At 45.9% G+C, this 20,027-nt stretch overlaps 1 protein-coding gene across 1 annotated transcript in view; it reads left to right on the top strand.

Annotated features, from left to right (window-relative positions):
* LOC136586736 (ubiquitin-conjugating enzyme E2 E2) overlaps window positions 1-20,027 on the top strand; it is a 211,902-nt gene that overhangs the window by 21,324 nt on the left and 170,551 nt on the right. Inside the window, exon 2 of the mRNA XM_066584931.1 lies at window positions 7,893-8,077. Coding sequence (XP_066441028.1) covers window positions 7,893-8,077 — 185 coding nt within the window. The remainder of the gene's footprint in view (window positions 1-7,892; window positions 8,078-20,027) is intronic.

Genomic DNA, 20,027 nt, shown 5'->3' with positions numbered 1-20,027 from the left:
CAGAAGTTATTCACTTACCTGCTCCGTTGCTGGCGTCCCCGTCTCCATGGCTCCGTCTAATTTCGGTGTCTTCTTGCTTTTTTAGACGCGCTTGCGCAGATGGGTCTTCTCCCTTCGGCTCCGCTCGGCAGCAGCGGCGTTTTGGCTCCGCCCCCTTGTGCGCGTCATCGCGTAGCTCCGCCCCCGTCACATGTGCCGATTCCAGCCTCCTGATTTTTTTTAAACTTTTTTTTTTAACTTATGTATGCAATTATTCTTTTTAATGACTGTGTCCTATATGACGTCATATAAGACCTCTGCGGGATATTCACATGTTTTTGTCCTTTTTCTTGTTTGACATTTTTCCACTGTAGCTGGGGCATCCATAGGAGCCTCAGTTACAGGGAGAAACCTCCCCTGTAGTGATATTAGTCACTGGGAGAGCTGATCAGGGTATTATGGGACCCTTTAGCTCTGCTGTGCCAGAGGTCACCCAACGGTCACGTGACCCCCGGGCTCGTGTAGTGAAAGAAAGATTTCCAGTTTCACTTTTTTAGTACACAGCACTCATTGAGCACTGTGTACTAAAGAAAGGAGGAGGCATAAGGGGTTAAAACCCACTTCCTCCTCCTCCTCCAGCTTATCAGCTGTGACTAATAGCTGACAAGTAGAGATGAGCGAGCACCGCGTTATTCGAGTCGAGCTTTTCGTAAAATATGAGAGTTCTACTCGAGTAACGAACCCCATTGACCACAATGGGAGACTTGAGCATTTTTGTATGTGGGACGCCGGGTGCCGAGCTTTTTTTTTTCTCCTAGGTTCGTTTTTCTCTCTCTCTCTCAAAAGATTTGCCAATGACGCGCGCTAGGGAGGGGCCAAAAACTGGGGCGGGGCCGAACACGGGTTGATGCTCGTTCGAGTAACGAGCATCATCGAGTATGCTAATACTTGAACGAGCATCAAGCTCGGCAGAGTATGTTTGCTCAACTCTACTGACAAGCCATCCTGCTTCCGATTGATTACAGAAGCAGGAGGCTTTAATCCCCGCCGTAATTTTACATACGTCTGGGCTTTAAGCCCAGGACCAAGCGCCGTAAATTTACAGTGCTTGGTCCTTTTAATGGGTTAAAGGAAAATCACAAAAATGTAAAAAATTATGTTTAACAAAGACTCATTTTCTTATTACATTCCCTTTACTATGACGTTTCTCGAATCTCCCATGTGTTGAGGAGGAGAGTTATCCGGTCTTTGTCAGTTGCTGTGTAGACAGATAATCTGCCCATGTAGACAGATAATCTGCCCATGTAGACAGATAATCTGCCCGTGTAGATGAGCACTGACCGACATGCTTATTATGGGACAGCACTTGTTACTATGGGCAGATTATCTACCCGTGTAAACCCCCCCCCCATCCCTACAGGCATCCACTGTCACAGTGCTAACTAGCTACTGTAGTAGTAAACGATGCGAGATAACAGCGCTGCAAGTAAAGGCTGTCGGGGATGAGTTCACTGAGAACAAACATCCTGTAGCAAAGCGAGCTTCATTCAGAGGCTTTGTTCTCATTAGTCAGGGTAACATAATGTCACATTAAGTTTAGAATACTTTTTCCAAACTGTTAAACTTTATACCCACTATCTAAATTCTTCACCAACTTCGGCAACTTGCTTTCCTTAGCAATCCGCATCTTCCTTTAAAGTTATATTACCCAGAAACATTCTAATGAGGTTCTTTAGCATGCCGTAGAACATCGCTGCTGTAAACTGTAAGTGCGGAATAAAATGTCAGCCATACGGCTTCTTGTTCCAGACCCATTGATTTATATTTCATGATCTAACGCTGCAGTTCATGTTAAACACCACAAAGCAGCTAATCTCTTCCAAAAATGGGCTTTCTGTATAAAAGTAATATTCCATTTTTTTTATTCTCCACTTCCACGACTTTCAGATATCTGATCACAAGAGCGGATTTCTTTTAACAAACCCCTCCATGTTATAGTAACTTATAACGCCCGCGTCTTTTTAGAGACTGTGATTTTATTTACTTATTTTATGAGGCAACGTCAATGATGTGTGACCGGCGGCAAATAAAATCTTCATAGATGCCAACGGAATAGTCGAATCAGAAGACAACCGTAATGGAAAAGACAAATACTGTAAAGTCTATTGCCTGGTAGATAATAAAAGCTGGTACTTGCTGGTGGATTTCAGTGCTCTTAGAGGGCTGCTAAACTGTGTTATGGGGCTAAAGCTGAGGAGTTCGGGAGCTGCTTTTTAGATTTATCGGGTTCTCCGTTCCAGTGCTGTGCCCCCTAGAAATTGGTGAACACGCACAGAAGACTGATGGAAGAGCACATACGTATAGCCTTGTGAAAAGACTCAAGCTATATGATTGCACTGATTTCTGGGGGCACAGCGCTGGAACAGGGGGCCCGGTGTGAAAGGCAGCTATCCAGGTCCTCCGTTGCCTCACCTTTGAGCTCCATAATGTAACGATGCCCTTTAACGTCATGATCCGAGGTCGATAAACGTATCATTCTAGTTTACTCCTCACACAATTTTGTAAAAAAAAATCTTGTTATTTGTGTAGCGCAAACTTATTCCGCAGCGCTTTTAGGTAATTTATTTATTACCCCCCAGCAAGCTGGGTACTCATTTTACCGACCTTGGAAGGATGGAAGGTTGAGTCAACCTTGAGCCGGGTACCTGCACCATGCGGGGATTGAACTTGCAAGATACATACATACTAATCAGAAAGAGACGTGGGTGGGAAATTTAGGACATCACTTTTCTCTATACTGGGTTTGTACTTGATAAGCAAGTCAAGGGCAGCAGAGCCGGATCAGGAGTTGTCTGGAATGTAGAAGAGCTGAAGAAAGTCTTGTGCGGCGGTTAGGAGAGCTGGAGAAGTGGTTGCGTTACATACAGAAGAAAGAGTTTGCAGGATATAGACAGACGAGTCTGGTGTAGTGAACTATGAGTGTAGTCAGCTATGTGACTGTCGTGGCCAAAAGTTTTGAGATTGACACAAATTTTGGTTTTCACGAAGTTTGCTTCTTCGGTGGTTTTAGATCTGTGAGGGTTGGTTGCATCAAACTTTTGATCTGAGAACAACAAGACTTGATCAAGTAGAAAAACGTTGCACCGACACGACTTAGACAGGGATCTTGGTTCAAGTTGATCCCGCAAATTTTGGTGGATCAAACTAGTTGAACTTAGTGTAGTAGCCGAAATCCAAGATGACGGACTTGACTGATAGCTTGAAAGGCTTTTCCTGGGTCGTGAAATCACATACAGATTTGCTGCTGGTAGCGGTTAAAGGGGTTGTCCCGCGCCGAAACGGGTTTTTTTTTTTTTTAAAACCCCCCCCCCCCCCGTTCGGCGCGAGACAACCCCGATGCAGGGGTTAAAAAAACAACCCGCACAGCGCTTACCTGAATCCCGGCGGTCCGGCGTCTTCATACTCACCTGCTGAAGATGGCCGCCGGGATCCTCTGTCTCCATGGACCGCAGGGCTTCTGTGCGGTCCATTGCCGATTCCAGCCTCCTGATTGGCTGGAATCGGCACGTGACGGGGCGGAGCTACACGGAGCCCCATTCAGAAAAGAAGAAGACCCGGACTGCGCAAGCGCGGCTAATTTGGCCATCGGAGGGCGAAAATTAGTCGGCACCATGGAGACGAGGACGCCAGCAACGGAGCAGGTAAGTATAAAACTTTTTATAACTTCTGTATGGCTCATAATTAATGCACAATGTACATTACAAAGTGCATTAATATGGCCATACAGAAGTGTATAGACCCACTTGCTGCCGCGGGACAACCCCTTTAAGGTTTCACTATCGTTATGAATGCTGGGAAGATCACCTGACCACAGTCACCCAATCGCCATGCACAATACATTTCTTCTAGGCTCAACCTTTGAATGCAGATCAAGTGAACTTTGTTTTGCAAATCTTAGATCAAAAAGGGCCCGTGCAACACTTTACCTTACACCAAAGTCTACAGCTAATTGCATTTTAACTCAACAGGGATTAACGGCCCTAGAGATCGAAAAACACTGAAGCAGCAAACTTCGTAAAAACCAAAATTTGTGTCGGTCTCAGAACAGTTGGCTACCCATCATTCTGTGCTGCAAAATGAATGGAAGGGAATTGACACCGGGTCAAACGTTGGCATTAGAGATGAGCGAGCGTACTCGCTAAGGGCAATTACTTGAGTGAGTATTGCCTTTTGCGAGTACCTGCCCGCTCGTCTCAAAAGATTCAGGTGGCGGCGGGGGAGAGCGGGAAGGAACGGAGGGGGGGGGGGAGATCTCTCTCCCTCTCTCCTCCCCGCTCACCCCTGCTCACTCCCGCAACTCACCGCTCACACCCCGCCGGCACCCGAATCTATTAAGCAAAAGGCAATACTCGCTCGAGTAATTGCCCTTAGCGAGTACGCTCGCTCATCTCTAGTTGGCATCTTTGACTCCGCTTGACTAAATATAATCAGGGGTTCCATATAGGGTTCTGGCTGAGTGCCATTTTGGGCGATACATATGGATCCCCGGGATGGAAAGGCTGGGACACACTAATGTAGCATGAGTATCGGAGGGCTGGACAATGTAATAGTCATGTAGAGCGCCCCGGTGTATTCCCGTAACTACTACTCAATCAATGTACATTAAAGTCAACGGTGGTATGCTTCAGCTAACGCCACTCGTTAGTGGTAATTTGCTGGCGTTTTGCCATTTAAACTGTGTATAATCTGTGGCGTAACTGGTAGGGACATCCCAGGGACTAGAATTCCCCTGACTTTCCTGTTTTCTTATTAGACTTCTCTCTTTCTAAGGGACCAGAGAGGAAACAGCAATTTAAGATGATCGTTATACATTAGTAAGAGTTCTTAAAGGTGAAGCCGCATTTAACATCTTTGCATCTACAAAGTAAACTTACAACCCAGTTAATTCTGCTTATATAGAGTAAGTGTGTTCTGAGACACAAACATGGGGCCTATGTTGAACCACCTAAAAGTAGTTGTGTGGGACTTGAATTCAATGTGAGCTGTGCCTGTAGTGCCAATGTGGGCTGCTACAATGTTGACGGCACTGTTTCCGACTCTGTCTACACTGGCAGTGGGCCCAGCTGTCAGCTGATTGGTGGAGAGCCTGAGCCACGGACCCCAGCCAATTAACTATTAATGACTATTCGGGGGATTACGTCATCAGTAGTAAAAGCACCCCTTTAAAGGTTGATTATGTAGCAGATGGAATATGCCCTCCATTCCTCCCTCTTGATCTAATGACGTTGGAGTTCATCCCGGCCGGGGGATATGTTTGTGCATAGTGAGCCAGAGATACTGATTGCAGTACATGCACTAGGTGCTCTTTTTTATTGGGAGGGGGTAAGGGTGCTGAGCAAAAATGTTTCACTGTCTAATTATACAGGTGCAATAAAAAGTAACCTACATGATCCATTAACCTCTACATGTAAGCATTTTAGCGTGTGTGTTACAATTACATAGAGGGGCTTATTTACTATTCAAAACACGGCCGTTTTCTGGTGCAATTTACTCCAGAATGCTCTCTTACATGCTTGCTGCACATTTATTATGTGTTTTTAGACAGGACAGGTTTTTTTGCTTTGACTGAAAAAGGTCAGTGGCCTAAATTGTGCAAAAAATTGCCTCAAATTTTGCAAAAATTTTGGCACAATTTTTGGTGGAAACTAAGTCAACCAATAAGTGGTCTAAACTTGGGCTAGACAGTCTTAAAATAGACAGATTTATCATTCTGGGATTGCATTTTAAGACTGTCTAGTTTAAGTTTGAACTGTCTAAGTCCTCTATCACACAGGCACTGCAGACATGCATTTGATCGTGACACTGGACGGCGATTTTCTAGCGCTGTCTGCTCTATCTTTGGCCGTTCAGCGCACCTTATCACCCATCACAATGAAGGGATGTGCTAAAACCTGCTGTCAGCTGCAGGGAGCTGTGGACAAAAAGGAAAGTAAAGTCACGGCAAAGCAACGCAATTCCCACGTCTGTGTTTGAGAAAGGCCTTACTCTTAGACAGTTTTAGTAAATAAGCCCCGTTGAGTATAACGATATTGACAATTATATCTGCTCATAAAGCTGCCGGTACACTTCAGACAGCTATTCTTCCCAGCTTTGTCAGCAATACGTATGCTTGGCTTTCCAAAATTCTCGTACACTTCAATGAAGGGAAAGTCGCATAAGAGCTGCCACCTCTCCACTGAAGTATTTGGGGAACTCGGCATCCAGCAGTTGGCAGGCGGGTCATCAGACCACTGTTTTCCCAATAGATGAGAGTACTGGTGGTGGGCATTGCTCTGAATATACCCTAAGGCCTCATGTCCACAGGGAAAATCAGGCCCGCCACGGATTCTTCATGCAGAATTCCGCAGCAGTTCCCTCCTTTCCCGCGGACATGAGGCTAAAAAGTAAGCATTACTTACCTGTCCGGACGCTGCGGATCTGCCCTCCGTCGCGGCCGGATCCGCCGAGCAGACAATCTTCTATACCTCATATTAGCAAATTGCTTGAAATCATATGTAATCTTTTTGACCCCAGTTGAATAATGTTGTATAAGCCCCCCTGTCCACAGGCGATTTTTCACTGCGTCTTCCGCGGCAATAATTCGTCCACGGGGAACGCAGTGAACACTTTCCATAGACTACTATGGAAAGCGCAGCCCCCTGTCCACAAGCGGAGAATCATAGTGATTCTCCACTCGCGGGATTTAAATCGCAGCATGCTAAGATTTGCCGCGATTCTCTGTGGTGAACCTATCTGTCAGATAAGCTCAGCGCGGAGAGCTGTCAGCGGCAGCTCCTGTGGCGGAGATCTGCTGCGGGATATCACTACGCCCGTGGACTGATCTGAAAGGGGCTGAGCTACATGTAAAACGTATTCCCTATCCACAGTGTAAGTATCTGATCGGTGGGGGGCTACTGCCCCAATCATGAGAACGAGGGTCCCATGTCACTTGGTTTGAATAGAGCCACGATCATGCATATCTGTTGGTTCATTCATCTCTATCGGGCGGTTGGCGATACCAGAGCGCTGTATTCGGCCATCTCTGGTCGTCTCACAGAGATGAATGGAACGGCGGCGGATATGCACAAACAAATGGGGGGCACGCTGCTCCTCTTATTGTGACCACCAGTCAGATCCCCATCGATCTGATACTTGTCACCTATCCTGGATGAGTTTAAAACTTGGCACAACCACTAAGTTACAATACAGAGCTGCATTCACTATTTATTTTGCTTCAGAGCTGAAATTTCCCAGCATTTATTTTTGTCTTAGCATTATAAAATAAGATCTAAGCTGTTAGGGATCCATAAAGCTTGTTGACTGTTTCCAGCGGCAATCGGCAAAAAGTAATGCAGTTTATATTGTTTTATGTAGATGTCATACCTTCATTGGTTGCCCACTAGAGATGAGCGAACGTACTCGGATAGGCACTACTCGTCCGAGTAATGTGCTTTATCCGAGTACCGCTGTGCTCGTGCTGTAAGATTCAGGACGCGCTGCGGAGCGGGGAGCTGCAGGGGAGAGCGGGGAGGAACGGAGGGGAGATCTTTCTCTCCTTCTCTCCCGGCCGCTCTGCCCCGCTCCCCGCTGCGACTCACCTGTCAGCAGCGGAGCGTCCCGAATCTTTGAGCACGAACACAGCGGTACTCGGATAAGGCACATTACTCGGACGAGTAGTGCTTATCCGAGTACGTTTGCTCATCTCTATTGCCCACTCCTTGTGTTGATCATCATACTTTCATTGTTATCTCCTGCCCATGCTAAAGATAAAGAACCGATATTAAAAAAAAAAAACTAAATTAAAAAACAAAACCAAATCAGATTTTTCTAAGAATATTTTTGGTTGTTAACGTTTAATGTACTTTACCTTGTAGAACCTCAAAATGTCAACTGAAGGTCAAAGGGTAGACGATAGTCCCAGCACTAGTGGAGGGAGCTCCGACGGAGACCAACGAGAGGGCGTTCAGAATGAGCAAGAGCGGGAAAAGGTGCAACCTAAGAAGAAAGAAGGGAAGATATCCAGCAAAACCGCGGCCAAGCTGTCCACGAGTGCCAAGAGGTAGAGTACTCCCCATTAACCCTTCGAGGGAAAGAACCCTCCCGAAAATGTCCCTTTTTTTAAATTGTAGAATTTGAATTTATGTCTCGTAAGTATATTTCACGCAAAACTCAGTAGTCTTAAGTGCATTTTTAACCCCTTAGTGGCCTAACTAATTTTAGCCCTAAGGGCTCATTCACACGGACATATTTGTGCCGCGTATTATGTGCGCAATTTGCAATGAAGAAAACCCATTGATTTCAATGGGTTCCCTCACATGGGTGTATTTTTTCACAAGATGTTCGCATGAAAAAATATGCAGCATGTCCTTGGTGCGTATTATACACCACAATACACCATTGCAGTGAATGGGCCAGCCCAAATACACAGTTAGTACCTGCATATTCACTGCCTGTTTGCACAGCCAATACATGGGCCCTTCTGCGTACTTTTTTGAGCGCGAATATGCGCCCTGTAGTTGCGTACATGAAAACCCACAGGAGCGGGCGTAAGTGATATTCAGATGTGTAAATACGCCTACCTGTGTGAATGAGCTCTGATAGCAAGTAAATCGTAACCCGTTTTGTGTTCCAGTTTTATTTTTTGTCAGTGTAGCTGTAGGACATCTTGTTTTTTGCGGGATGAATTCTGGTTTTTATAGGAACCAATTTCTCGTACGTATAATGTATTAAATGACTTTTATTACGTTTTTTGCTGCAAGATATTGGAAAAAAAACATTGCCTTTTTGGATTCATATTTATGGCTTTCCCCATGTGGTATAAATATTACGTTAACTTCCTTCTATGGGTTATTAGGACTTTAACACCAAATTGCTAGAGATTTTATTATGTTTCGCTACTTTTGTACAATACAATTTTTTTCAGCCAACAAAGCTGTATGAGGGTTTGTTGTTTGCGTACAACTTGTAGTTTTTATCAATTCCATTTTGAGGTATATATGACTTTGACATTATAATTTATTTCTGTTTTGAGGAAACAAGATGAACAGAAAACTGCAATTTCGCCACTTTTTTTAAAGAGTTTATCGTGCTGAATAATGAATGTAATATTTTATAGTACGTGTTGTTAAGGATGTGGTGCTAACAATTATGTATAGTTCCTATGTTCTTTTTTAAAAATATTTAAAGCTTTACATAAGGGGAAAAAAGTTTTTTTTTTTTTTTTAAATTTTTTTGCTGACAAAACATTAAGAAGCCGCAGTCAGCAATAACTGCATCATCGGTGGGATTAAATGGTGTAATAGAGTGATTAAATGAGCAAGTCCTTACCATTTCATACCTTTTCTGAGAAAAAAGACCCCCGTATGTGATAGTCAGAGAGCAAATATACTCTCTGATTGATGGCGGGTGATAGCATGAAACTTCTATGTCACCCCTCCCTTGGGACAGGGAGAAATACAGGCACATCATAGATCCACTCTGTGGCAGTCTCATCCTCACTCCCCCTCAGTTTTACATAAAGGGGAAAAAAAGTTTTTTTACAATTTTTTTCCTGACAAAACATTAAGAAGCCGCAGTCAGCAATAACTGCAGCATCGGTGGGATTAAATGGTGTAATCGAGTGATTAGATGAGCAAGTTCTCACCATTTTATTCCTTTACAAATATACTCTCTCATTGATCGCGGTTGATAACATGAAACCTCTACGTCACCCCTCCCTTGGGAGAGGGAGAAATACAGACACATCATAGATCCACTCTGTAGCAGCCTCATCCTCCCTCCCCCTCAACTCTGCATACACTGACAAAAACATAAGAGCTGTAAATTCAATATTCCCGACCCCACTTCAAACAGCTGTAGCTCCGTTTATGTAAGGACTATTGACATGTTGTTGGTGTAATTTCCCAGCAAGCCAAGAATCTTAGCTTTAAAGGAACACCTGAAGCATGTTGATAGACCTGATAAAACTGTGATTGGTTACTATGGGCAACAAGGACCTTCTTATGGTAGACAATTTTGATAAATTTAGCTAAATAAATTTTTTACGTTTCTGTTTCCATTTATTTCAAATTTCTGTATCTGAGTGTCATTAAACAGGAGTTATGAGGGTTTCACATCAGGAAGATCATTTGTAATAACCCTGTATTAGTGAATGAGTAGTTAGAGCGGAAGGTAAAGTTCTGTTATTCTCAGCATTATGTATCAATAGCAGTTTTATCGTCATTTGTTAAGAAGTTAATTACAACATAATAATCAATATGGCTGCTCTTCCTGTTGGCATTTCTTTAGAAATGACGGCCAAAAATGAATACAAAAATTCAGATATCTTATGATTGTTGAAAAGAAACAATATTATCCAACCTTGGATACTAAATCTATTTACTATTCTATTGTGAAGGTAAGCTTCAGGCGGATATTCCCCTTTAAACATCATTGACCGACGCTGTTTTTTTTCCCCTAAAGTATATATATTTTATTACAGATAAAGCTGCGGTTGTGTCCTCGGAAGCACATAGGTACAGCTGACCTGGGAGGCGAGTAGTCTGGCGCTTGGCATGGGCGACCTTGTAGCTTCTTGTACTGTCATCTGTCTCTTGTCACTCCTCAGTGGTATAGGATAGAATTGGCCTGTCCACAGGAACCCCTTCTGTGCGCCGCACACTGCAGTAATGGGCAGACTGTCATGTATATTTATGGTTTGCTTGCATTTTAATGTCTGAGGTGACTGCAGTTTTCGAAACCGCTTGTGACAAGTGTGACGGGTGATCAGAATGCTTTCCGATGCAGTGGCGTATATGCTGTCAGGGAACCTTTTCTTCACATTCTGTATACTATTCTCACTTTGTTATTGGGCATGCTTTAGAGCAGCTAAACCTATGGGCTGACAGTAGGTGACCCTCTGAGTCCGGTGTTATACTTACCTCCCCTGTCGTTCCCCTGGTGTGAGTGCTGAAAGCCATCGCTCAATGCATTGAGCAGCGTGCTAAGTAGTCCGCCCGTTCCAATTTTGTATGGGCGGACTACCTAGTGCTGCTTAATGCATCGATCGGCGGCTTTCAGTACTGACACTGGGGGAACACTTACCTCCCCGGACTCAGTGACTTAACTACTTTTTAGCCCAGAAGCTCAGCTAATAGGACTAAAAAAGGTAGGTGACAGAGTCTCTTTAACTGGTGACTCGGGGGCAGCTGACTCACCTCTGTTTCTATTTCCAGCTGTGAAAGTGATGCAAAGTAGCAAAAAGGAAAGAGTAGCGTACTGTAGGCATGAGATACTCTTAACGTGCATGTGTTGAGTGTCCTAACCATGTTGGGTTCATGGGCAATGCAACGTTATAAGTTTGTGTTGCTACAATGTAATGATAAACACAAATAGATGATATATTTACATCCTAAAGACCTCCTCTTTGAGAAGACCACCCCCTTATCCAGATCAGATTTTCTGTAACACAATTTCAGTTAAGCCATACCATACAGACCAACAAGACCACCACCATAAGAGACCACTTTTCAATCTCACGAGATTTTACTTGAGGAGATTTGGCCCTGTCAATTGCGCATGCGCCAGCCGGCCACCTCCTGAGATTTCAGCCGTCCTGTGGATGACATCCACTTCAGTCTGGTAGAGGGGGCTAAGTTTCAGAAAGAGATGCAACGGTCTGGCCCGCCCATCGGACTAGTGGGTCCTCATTAACATACAGCACGGGAACTTTTTAAAGTTATTTTCCAGGGTCTGGCGCCTTTTTTTGTTATACAAGCAGAGGATTTGGAGGCGGGGAGATTTCACCTTCATGTTGGATTGGACGGTTTTACATGCTAAGAACTGCTGACACGGTCCCTTTAAGAACAGAATCCAAAGGGATCCTGTGTTTTGTAAATGGCAACAGGATAGGTAAGCTGTTGTATTCTGAAGATGGCAACATGGGATGTCTTTTCTGTAGCTGGAAACCCATGCTGATGGATGGATTTTGGTCATGGATTTTGCTGTGGATTTCACCCTGTGCATTAGGGCTAGGCAATTAAATCAAATTAATATGTTTAAGTTGTTGATTAAATGCCATACAATTTCGATTTTCCTCTGAATCGTGAAATGGATATTAGCTCTGCCTCTGTGGGCAGGGCTAATATTGGGCCAAGGGGAAGTGGCAGTGGGATGCGGAGTACAACCAGTGGTGAAGGCCAGGTGAGCAGTGCAGTGTGTCACTGATGATCCAGGGAGTGATACTGCAACTAAGCATAGAGCTGATATGCATGACATCTCTGCACCTTTCCTCCAAAACATCACCGACTGTCTGTCCGCTGTCTCTAACACTATGTCCTCTCTCTACCTAAAACTAAACCTCTCTAAAACTGACTTACTGGTGTTTCCACCCTCCACTAACCGACCTCATCCTCACATCTCCATCTCTGTGTGTGGCGCCACCATAACTCCTAGACAACATGCCCGCTGCCTTGGGGTCATATTCGATTCTGATCTCTCTTTTACCCCCTACATCCAATCTCTCGCCCAAACATGTCAGCTGCACCTCAAGAACATCCCAAGAATCCGCTCTTTTCTCACTGTGAACACGCTAAAAACGCTCACTGTTGCCATCATCCACTTTTGGCTCAATTATTGCAACTCGTTGCTGATCGGCCTCCCCTGCACCAGACTCTACCCCCTCCAATCCATCCTGAATGCGGCAGCCAGGCTCATCTTCCTCTCCCGCCGCTACTCGGACACCTCTGCCCTGTGCCAGTCACTGCACTGGCTGCCCGTTAAATACAGAATTCAATTTAAACTCCCTACCTTCATCCACAAAGCCCTCCACAGTGCAGCGCCCCCCTATATCGCCTCCCTCATCTCAATACATCACCCAGCCCGGGCTCTACGCTCTGCTAACGAAACCAGACTAAGCGCCCCTTTAATTCGAACTTCTCATTCCCGCCTCCAAGACTTCTGCAGAGCAGCACCGGTCCTCTGAAATGCACTACCAAAGGCTACCAGAGCAACCCAGGACTCGCAGAACTTCAGGCGTGCTCTAAAAACACCTCTTCAGGGAGGCATACTGCATTCTTTAAACAAACCCCTCTATACTCCACCTGATAACATGCTCCCTGACCTACTGACTGCAATCCCTGCTAGCCATGATAAACCGCTCCTGCAGTCATACTGTTTCTGCCGTCACATGGCTAAATGTCTGACAATTGTCTGTGTATAGTATCCCTTACTCCCCACCCGCCATACCGTGCACATCTCCAGCCCCTTTACCTTCTGTATCACCATGGGGTAATGGTACTTGTAGTATGTAAGCTCGTTGGAGCAGGACCCGCAACCCCTACTGTTTCCATCAACTGATTACTATGTAACCGTGGTTCTGTAATTTTTGTACTTTTGTCTTTCTGTATCCCCCCTGTCTATGTAAGCGCTGCGGAATATGTTGGCGCTATACAAATAAAGATTATTATTATTAATATATGGCAGTTGTGATGGGGTGTGTGTATAGTACATGGGGTCTGGGATGACTGAGGGGTTTGCATAGTACATGGGGGCTTGGATGATTGGGGGGTTGAATAGTACACGGGGACTGGGATGACTGGAGGGGTGTATAGTATATGGGGCTGGGATGACTGGGGTGTGTGTATAGCACATAGTCGATGGGATGACTGGAGTGTGTGTATAGTACATAGGGGCTGGTATGACTGCGGTTTGCATAAAACATGGGGGCTTGGATGATTGGGGGGTTTGCATAGTACATGGGGGCTTGGATAATTGGGGGGCGGTTGCATAGTACATGGGCGCTGGGATGATTGGGGGAAATGTATAGTACATGGGGGATGGGATGACTGGGGGTGTGTATAGTACATGGGGGGTGGGATGACTGGGGGTGTGTATAGTACATGGGGCTGCGTTGACTGAGGGGTTTGCATAGTACATGGGGGCTTGGATGATTGAGGGGGTTGCATAGTGCAAAGGGGCTTAAATGATTGGGGGGTTTTCATAGTACATGGGGGCTGGGATGATTTGGAGATGTGTATAGTACATGGGGGCTGGGATGACTGGAGGTGTGCATAGTACATGGGGGCTGGGATGATTGGGAGATGTGTATAGTACATGGGGGCTGGGATGACTGGAGGTGTGCATAGTACATGGGGGCTAGGATGATTGGGAGATGTGTATAGTACATGGGGGCTGGGATGATTGGGAGATGTGTATAGTACATGGAGGCTGGGATGACTGGGAGATGTGTATAGTACATGGGGGCTGGGATGATTTGGAGATGTGTATAGTACATGGGGGCTGAGATGACTGGAGGTGTGCATAGTACATGGGGGCTGGGATGATTGGGAGATGTGTATAGTACATGGGGGCTGGGATGATTGGGAGATGTGTATAGTACATGGAGGCTGGGATGACTGGGAGATGTGTATAGTACATCGGGGCTGGGATGATTGGGAGATGTGTATAGTATATGGAGGCTGGGATGACTGGGCGGGTGTATAGTACATGGAGGCTGGGATGACTGTGGGGGTGTATAGTACATGGGGGCTGGGATGACTGGGCGGGTGTATAGTACATGGAGGCTGGGATGACTGGGCGGGTGTATAGTACATGGAGGCTGGGATGACTGGGCGGGTGTATAGTACATGGAGGCTGGGATGACTGGGCGGGTGTATAGTACATGGGGGCTGGGATGACTGGGCGGGTGTATAGTACATGGAGGCTGGGATGATTGGGAGATGTGTATAGTACATGGAGGCTGGGATGACTGGGAGATGTGTATAGTACATCGGGGCTGGGATGATTGGGAGATGTGTATAGTATATGGAGGCTGGGATGACTGGGCAGGTGTATAGTACATGGGGGCTGGGATGACTGGGCGGGTGTATAGTACATGGAGGCTGGGAAGACTGGGGGGGTGTATAGTACATGGAGGCTGGGATGACTGGGCGGCTGTATAGTATATGGAGGCTGGGATGACTGGGCAGGTGTATAGTACATGGAGGCTGGGATGACTGGGCGGGTGTATAGTACATGGAGGCTGGGATGACTGGGCGGGTGTATAGTACATGGAGGCTGGGATGACTGGGCGGGTGTATAGTACATGGAGGCTGGGATGACTGGGCAGGTGTATAGTACATGGGGGCTGGGATGACTGGGCGGGTGTATAGTACATGGGGGCTGGGATGATTGGGAGATGTGTATAGTACATGGAGGCTGGGATGACTGGGCGGGTGTATAGTACATGGAGGCTGGGATGACTGGGCAGGTGTATAGTACATGGGGGCTGGGATGACTGGGCAGGTGTATAGTACATGGAGGCTGGGATGATTGGGAGATGTGTATAGTACATGGGGGCTGGGATGACTGGGCGGGTGTATAGTACATGGAGGCTGGGATGACTGGGCGGGTGTATAGTACATGGGGGCTGGGATGATTGGGAGATGTGTATAGTACATGGAGGCTGGGATGACTGGGCGGGTGTATAGTACATGGAGGCTGGGATGACTGGGCGGGTGTATAGTACATGGAGGCTGGGATGACTGGGCGGGTGTATAGTACATGGAGGCTGGGATGACTGGGCGGGTGTATAGTACATGGGGGCTGGGATGACTGGGCGGGTGTATAGTACATGGGGGCTGGGATGACTGGGCGGGTGTATAGTACATGGGGGCTGGGATGACTGGGCGGGTGTATAGTACATGGAGGCTGGGATGACTGGGCGGGTGTATAGTACATGGGGGCTGGGATGACTAAAGGTCATGTCCCATTCTTTTACAAGCAAATCCCTGCGAGACATCAGAGACATCAGATCTTTGTGGTCGGGTTGCAAAGCTGCTTATTAACTGTTGGAAGCTGATGAAACGCTGCCGGTAGCTAACGATAGTAAATAACCCCCACATTATAGGAAGCGGTACGAGTGAGCAGATGTTCGCAGGCAGTCTGCAGGGTGTGTGCCGGCTAAACTCAATGTCTAGCAACCAGCTCCAAACACCAGGGGACTACGTGTTTTCTATGAAGCGCCTTGCTACAGCGTTACCATCGTTGGGAAGTGTGATCGCCCATCATCAGTGGAGGAAGGCAGCGCACTTGGTTTCATTAACGGTGTTTTTTGTAATAGAAAAAAGAGAATTAATATTAAAAGTAGCATAAAATGACAGGTTATTTCCGCAGCGTGTATTACTTCAGCACCGCTTCACGCCGTATGCAAACAGAAATGTGATCCGGTTGTCTTTTATATCTTGGAGATGTACGGGGTGTATTTATTTTAATCATTTCATCAGCGGGAGGCGTGTATCCAGAGGCGGCTGCTTTCTGTAGACTGTTTTGACAAGCGAATACACACAAATGCTAAGAAAAATAGTTATGTTATTTATTTTCTGCATTTCTTTTATTCAAGAAATTCATTTTTTAAATGTTTTTCCGTTATTTTATTTTTTGCTCGACTACCACTCCATTAAAGCGGATGGAAAACCTTACAGGCTATGTGCATTTCTGTGAACCATTTTTTTAAAGCAGTGTGACCTTGATGACAAATTTGGCCCGCTGCACTGACAGCAAGCTGGATGATCGGGTGATCGCCGGGGATTCTGAGTGGCAGGTCCCCATAATGAACTATTGGTAATCTGTCCTGAAAATAGGTCATCAATAGAATTTGCACGGCAAACCCCGTTAATTATTGATGATCTCTTCGCAGGACTCCAGGCATATGTTGATATTTTACCCTACAATGGCTCCTGTAGACTCTAAAGCCAGCCATATACCGTACATAACTGCTATAATAAGTTTTGGGCAGCAGTTACCGGTTTTCCCGAAAATAATCCCTAGCCTGATTTTTCAAGATTTTCGGGGAGGCATGAAATATAAGCCTTACCCCGAAAATAAGCTCTAGCTGCATTACGTAATAAATAAAAGAATACATTACCTAGCAGGCTCAGTCCAGGTCCCTCCCGTTGCTTTTCAGAGCTCCGGCGCAGTTCCCACAGTCCTCGGCCACCGATAGAAGATCTCTTCCTGGTTGCGGGATTCATAAATCTGATTGTTTTTTTTTAGCACTGCTCAGCTAATCAATGCAGCGCACGATGAACAAATGTGACAGCTGTGATTGATTTATTGAACTCTGCATTGTTTGGCTGAGCAGGGCTGGAGGAACCAATCAGAGCCATCGCTTCCTGGAGGCACGATTTATGAATTCGGTAAGCAGGAAGTGATCTTCTGCAGGCGGCCGAGGACTGCAGGCATTGCATCTGAACTCTGGAAAGCAGCGAGAGGGATCTGGGCCGAGTCTGCTAGGTAAGTATAATAAGACATCCCCCCCCCCAAATAAGACCTAGTACCTCTTTTGGGGCAAAAATTAATATAAGACAAGGTCTTATTTTGGTGGAAACACAGTATTCATTCTAGTTCTCCATAAACATGCCTGTTCTGCTTGGCTAAATGTTCATGTAGATTTCTGTGGCGGGAGAAGGACTTCTTACCTTCTGATGCTTTAAGGCTAGAACATAAGAATCAGCTAAAAAAATAAAAGTAAAATGGATGATTTTCTTCCTGAAAACAGATTCATAAGGAATCCGGTAATCAGTACTGTTGTATTATGTCGACACCGGGTGGAGGAAGGGGATGGCCGGACTCAGTGACAGGGAACCTTCCCGGGCGCGCCCCCCTTCAGCTGAAGTACGGGACTTACAAATGCGGCGGCTGGACGGCACTTCATAGAATCGGCATATGGAATTTGATTGCAGCAGCCCGGTGCAGCTGACTTGTACACTTTAAGACACAAAATATTGCGTACATGGCTGCCTGCTGCATACACAGGATGCCCCATTCCTTCTGTTTGGATGGTTCGGCTTCTTGGAGGCGGCGGGGAGTAGCTGGGGTAAGAAGCCCTAGGAAGGTTGGCAGCGGTAGTCGCTGGAGCGATTGCTGCGGCCGAGGGGGTTAACGGCAGCATAAAAGTGTTATGAGCGGTGCGGCAGGGAAAAGTGTAGGGCACATGGAAGTCAGCCCTGGACACGGTACCGGGGGGATGGGCTACAGCGGCCGCCGGTGAAAAGGCATTGCAACCCAGCTACACATCTTGCAGACATCGGAGTCCAGTGGTGACATCTTGCAGCTGCCACCCCACAGTGGGTGTGAGCGCTGCATCGGGGGAACAGAGCCTATCCTCTGGGTTGATATGTTAGCTGCCTGCCCCATCTCATTAGGATACAGGAGGTGAGATGGGCGTGCAATGGAAGCTACGTGTGACTGACCCTGCAACCGGCCAAGCCCTTTGCATTGGAAAATCACTATTACTGACAGTGCCCAAAACAAGGTCTCCACACCATACAGCTGGTGGAGACATAATACAATAGTACCCCGATAATCAAACAATAGAAACAATCCTCCACCATCATCATCATCAGTTGAAATGGTTGTGAATATATGCTGCTAAGCTCCACAATTCATCCAAGTACATCACCGCATCAAGCGAGGAGCGTCAGTAGGAAATCCGAAGAAGATGTGGCCTTCCTCAAGGGTGTGAGAAAGGCCATACCATGGCTGGGATGTATATATGTGTATGTGATATAGAATAAAGCTAATATTCTATTGATTTTCCTCGCTTCCCTTTGGTGCAGGGGCATATTTTAGATACTTGGATAGAATACAACATCAAACACTATTCAACTGTCTCCATTTATTTTGTATGGGAGACATTTATTGCATTATTTTTCAGTACAGTTGCTACAAATCTTTTAATGTTTCCGAAGTTCTAAGAAAGTCCTAAAAAAAACTGCCTCTAGCGATTTGTGTCATATACATCAAACAGCTGCAGCATCCGAGCGTCCTTCCCCAGCGTTGGCTTATTAGTCATAGCTGTAATACATGTTAATGTCTAACAATAGGATTTTATCTTCCACCAGCCGAAGCAGATGCATGCGAGGTCAGAGCTGAAACAACTGTTTTATAGCAGCCTGTAGTATCGGAGACATTTATCAGGAGGATTGCCACATTTTAAGAAAAAAAGTCTGACAGATTTTAGGTAACAGCAGATCTAATCTCTGTGACATTATGTAGAAATTTGGCTCCTTGCCTCCGTAAATCATTGTAGCTTGAGATCATTATCTGGTTTCTGATAAAAAACAAACAAACATTAAGTCACAATTGTAAAACAACAAACAAACAAAGTTTGTGTTTATTAAGTGGAGTTGTGTTCTGTTACTGGGGGATGGAGTCACTGGGTATTTTCATGCTGATCTATGCCCACAGTTTGCCGCTTTCTCCCTGATGTGATGATGATGTGATTGATTAGATAGAAAATTCTGAGGGCAAAAAGCACGAAGCAGCTGGAAGCATAAACCGCTACCTGCTGTGCCATTGTCTCTTCATTTATCATCCTTCATATGTTGCTGGAGAATTTCTCCAGGCTGCTGTATTCTACCTAGGTTTTACGATGTGCAGGGCATAAATGAGATATATATGTAACGTCTAGTTGAACATCTATCTATATTTATATGTATACACTAGCAGTCAAAAGTCTTAGAACAACTCTATTTTTCCAGTTTTTATTGATATTTACACAGTTTAATGACTCAAAGGTACTTTCAAATGAAAACACGGAACAAGTAAATGGTATTATTGTATCTTGTCACCACCCGAAGTTAGGGTGGTGACAAGATACAGGCTGCTTGACAGGCTGGGCACGCCCACAGTTTTTTATTGGCTGCAGGGCAGCCTCCCCCTGCTCGCGCTCTCAAGTCCTGGCAGTCACTAAAAGCGGTTTGTCCGGCGGAAAGCGCTGGGTGATACTGAAGAAGGGGGCCAGCAGGGCTGTAGGGGAGTGGGGACACTTTAGAAAGTCTGGCCGATGCCACACCGTTCGTTGCCGCTGTCTGCTCACATGTGTGCTGGCAGTGCAGGAAGACTGTCAGGGAAGGCGTTCTCACGGGCTGATATGAAGGCGCTAGGCCGGCAGGGAAGCTGCGCCGGACACTGAGGCAGCGGCAGCACAGCATCGGGCACTGTACACCACAGCGCTCGGGAACAGGGAA

This window comes from Eleutherodactylus coqui, chromosome 12 (assembly GCF_035609145.1).
Source record: "Eleutherodactylus coqui strain aEleCoq1 chromosome 12, aEleCoq1.hap1, whole genome shotgun sequence".
NCBI classification, from domain to species: Eukaryota; Metazoa; Chordata; class Amphibia; order Anura; family Eleutherodactylidae; genus Eleutherodactylus; species Eleutherodactylus coqui.
This window is presented reverse-complemented; position numbering and strand designations above follow the sequence as displayed.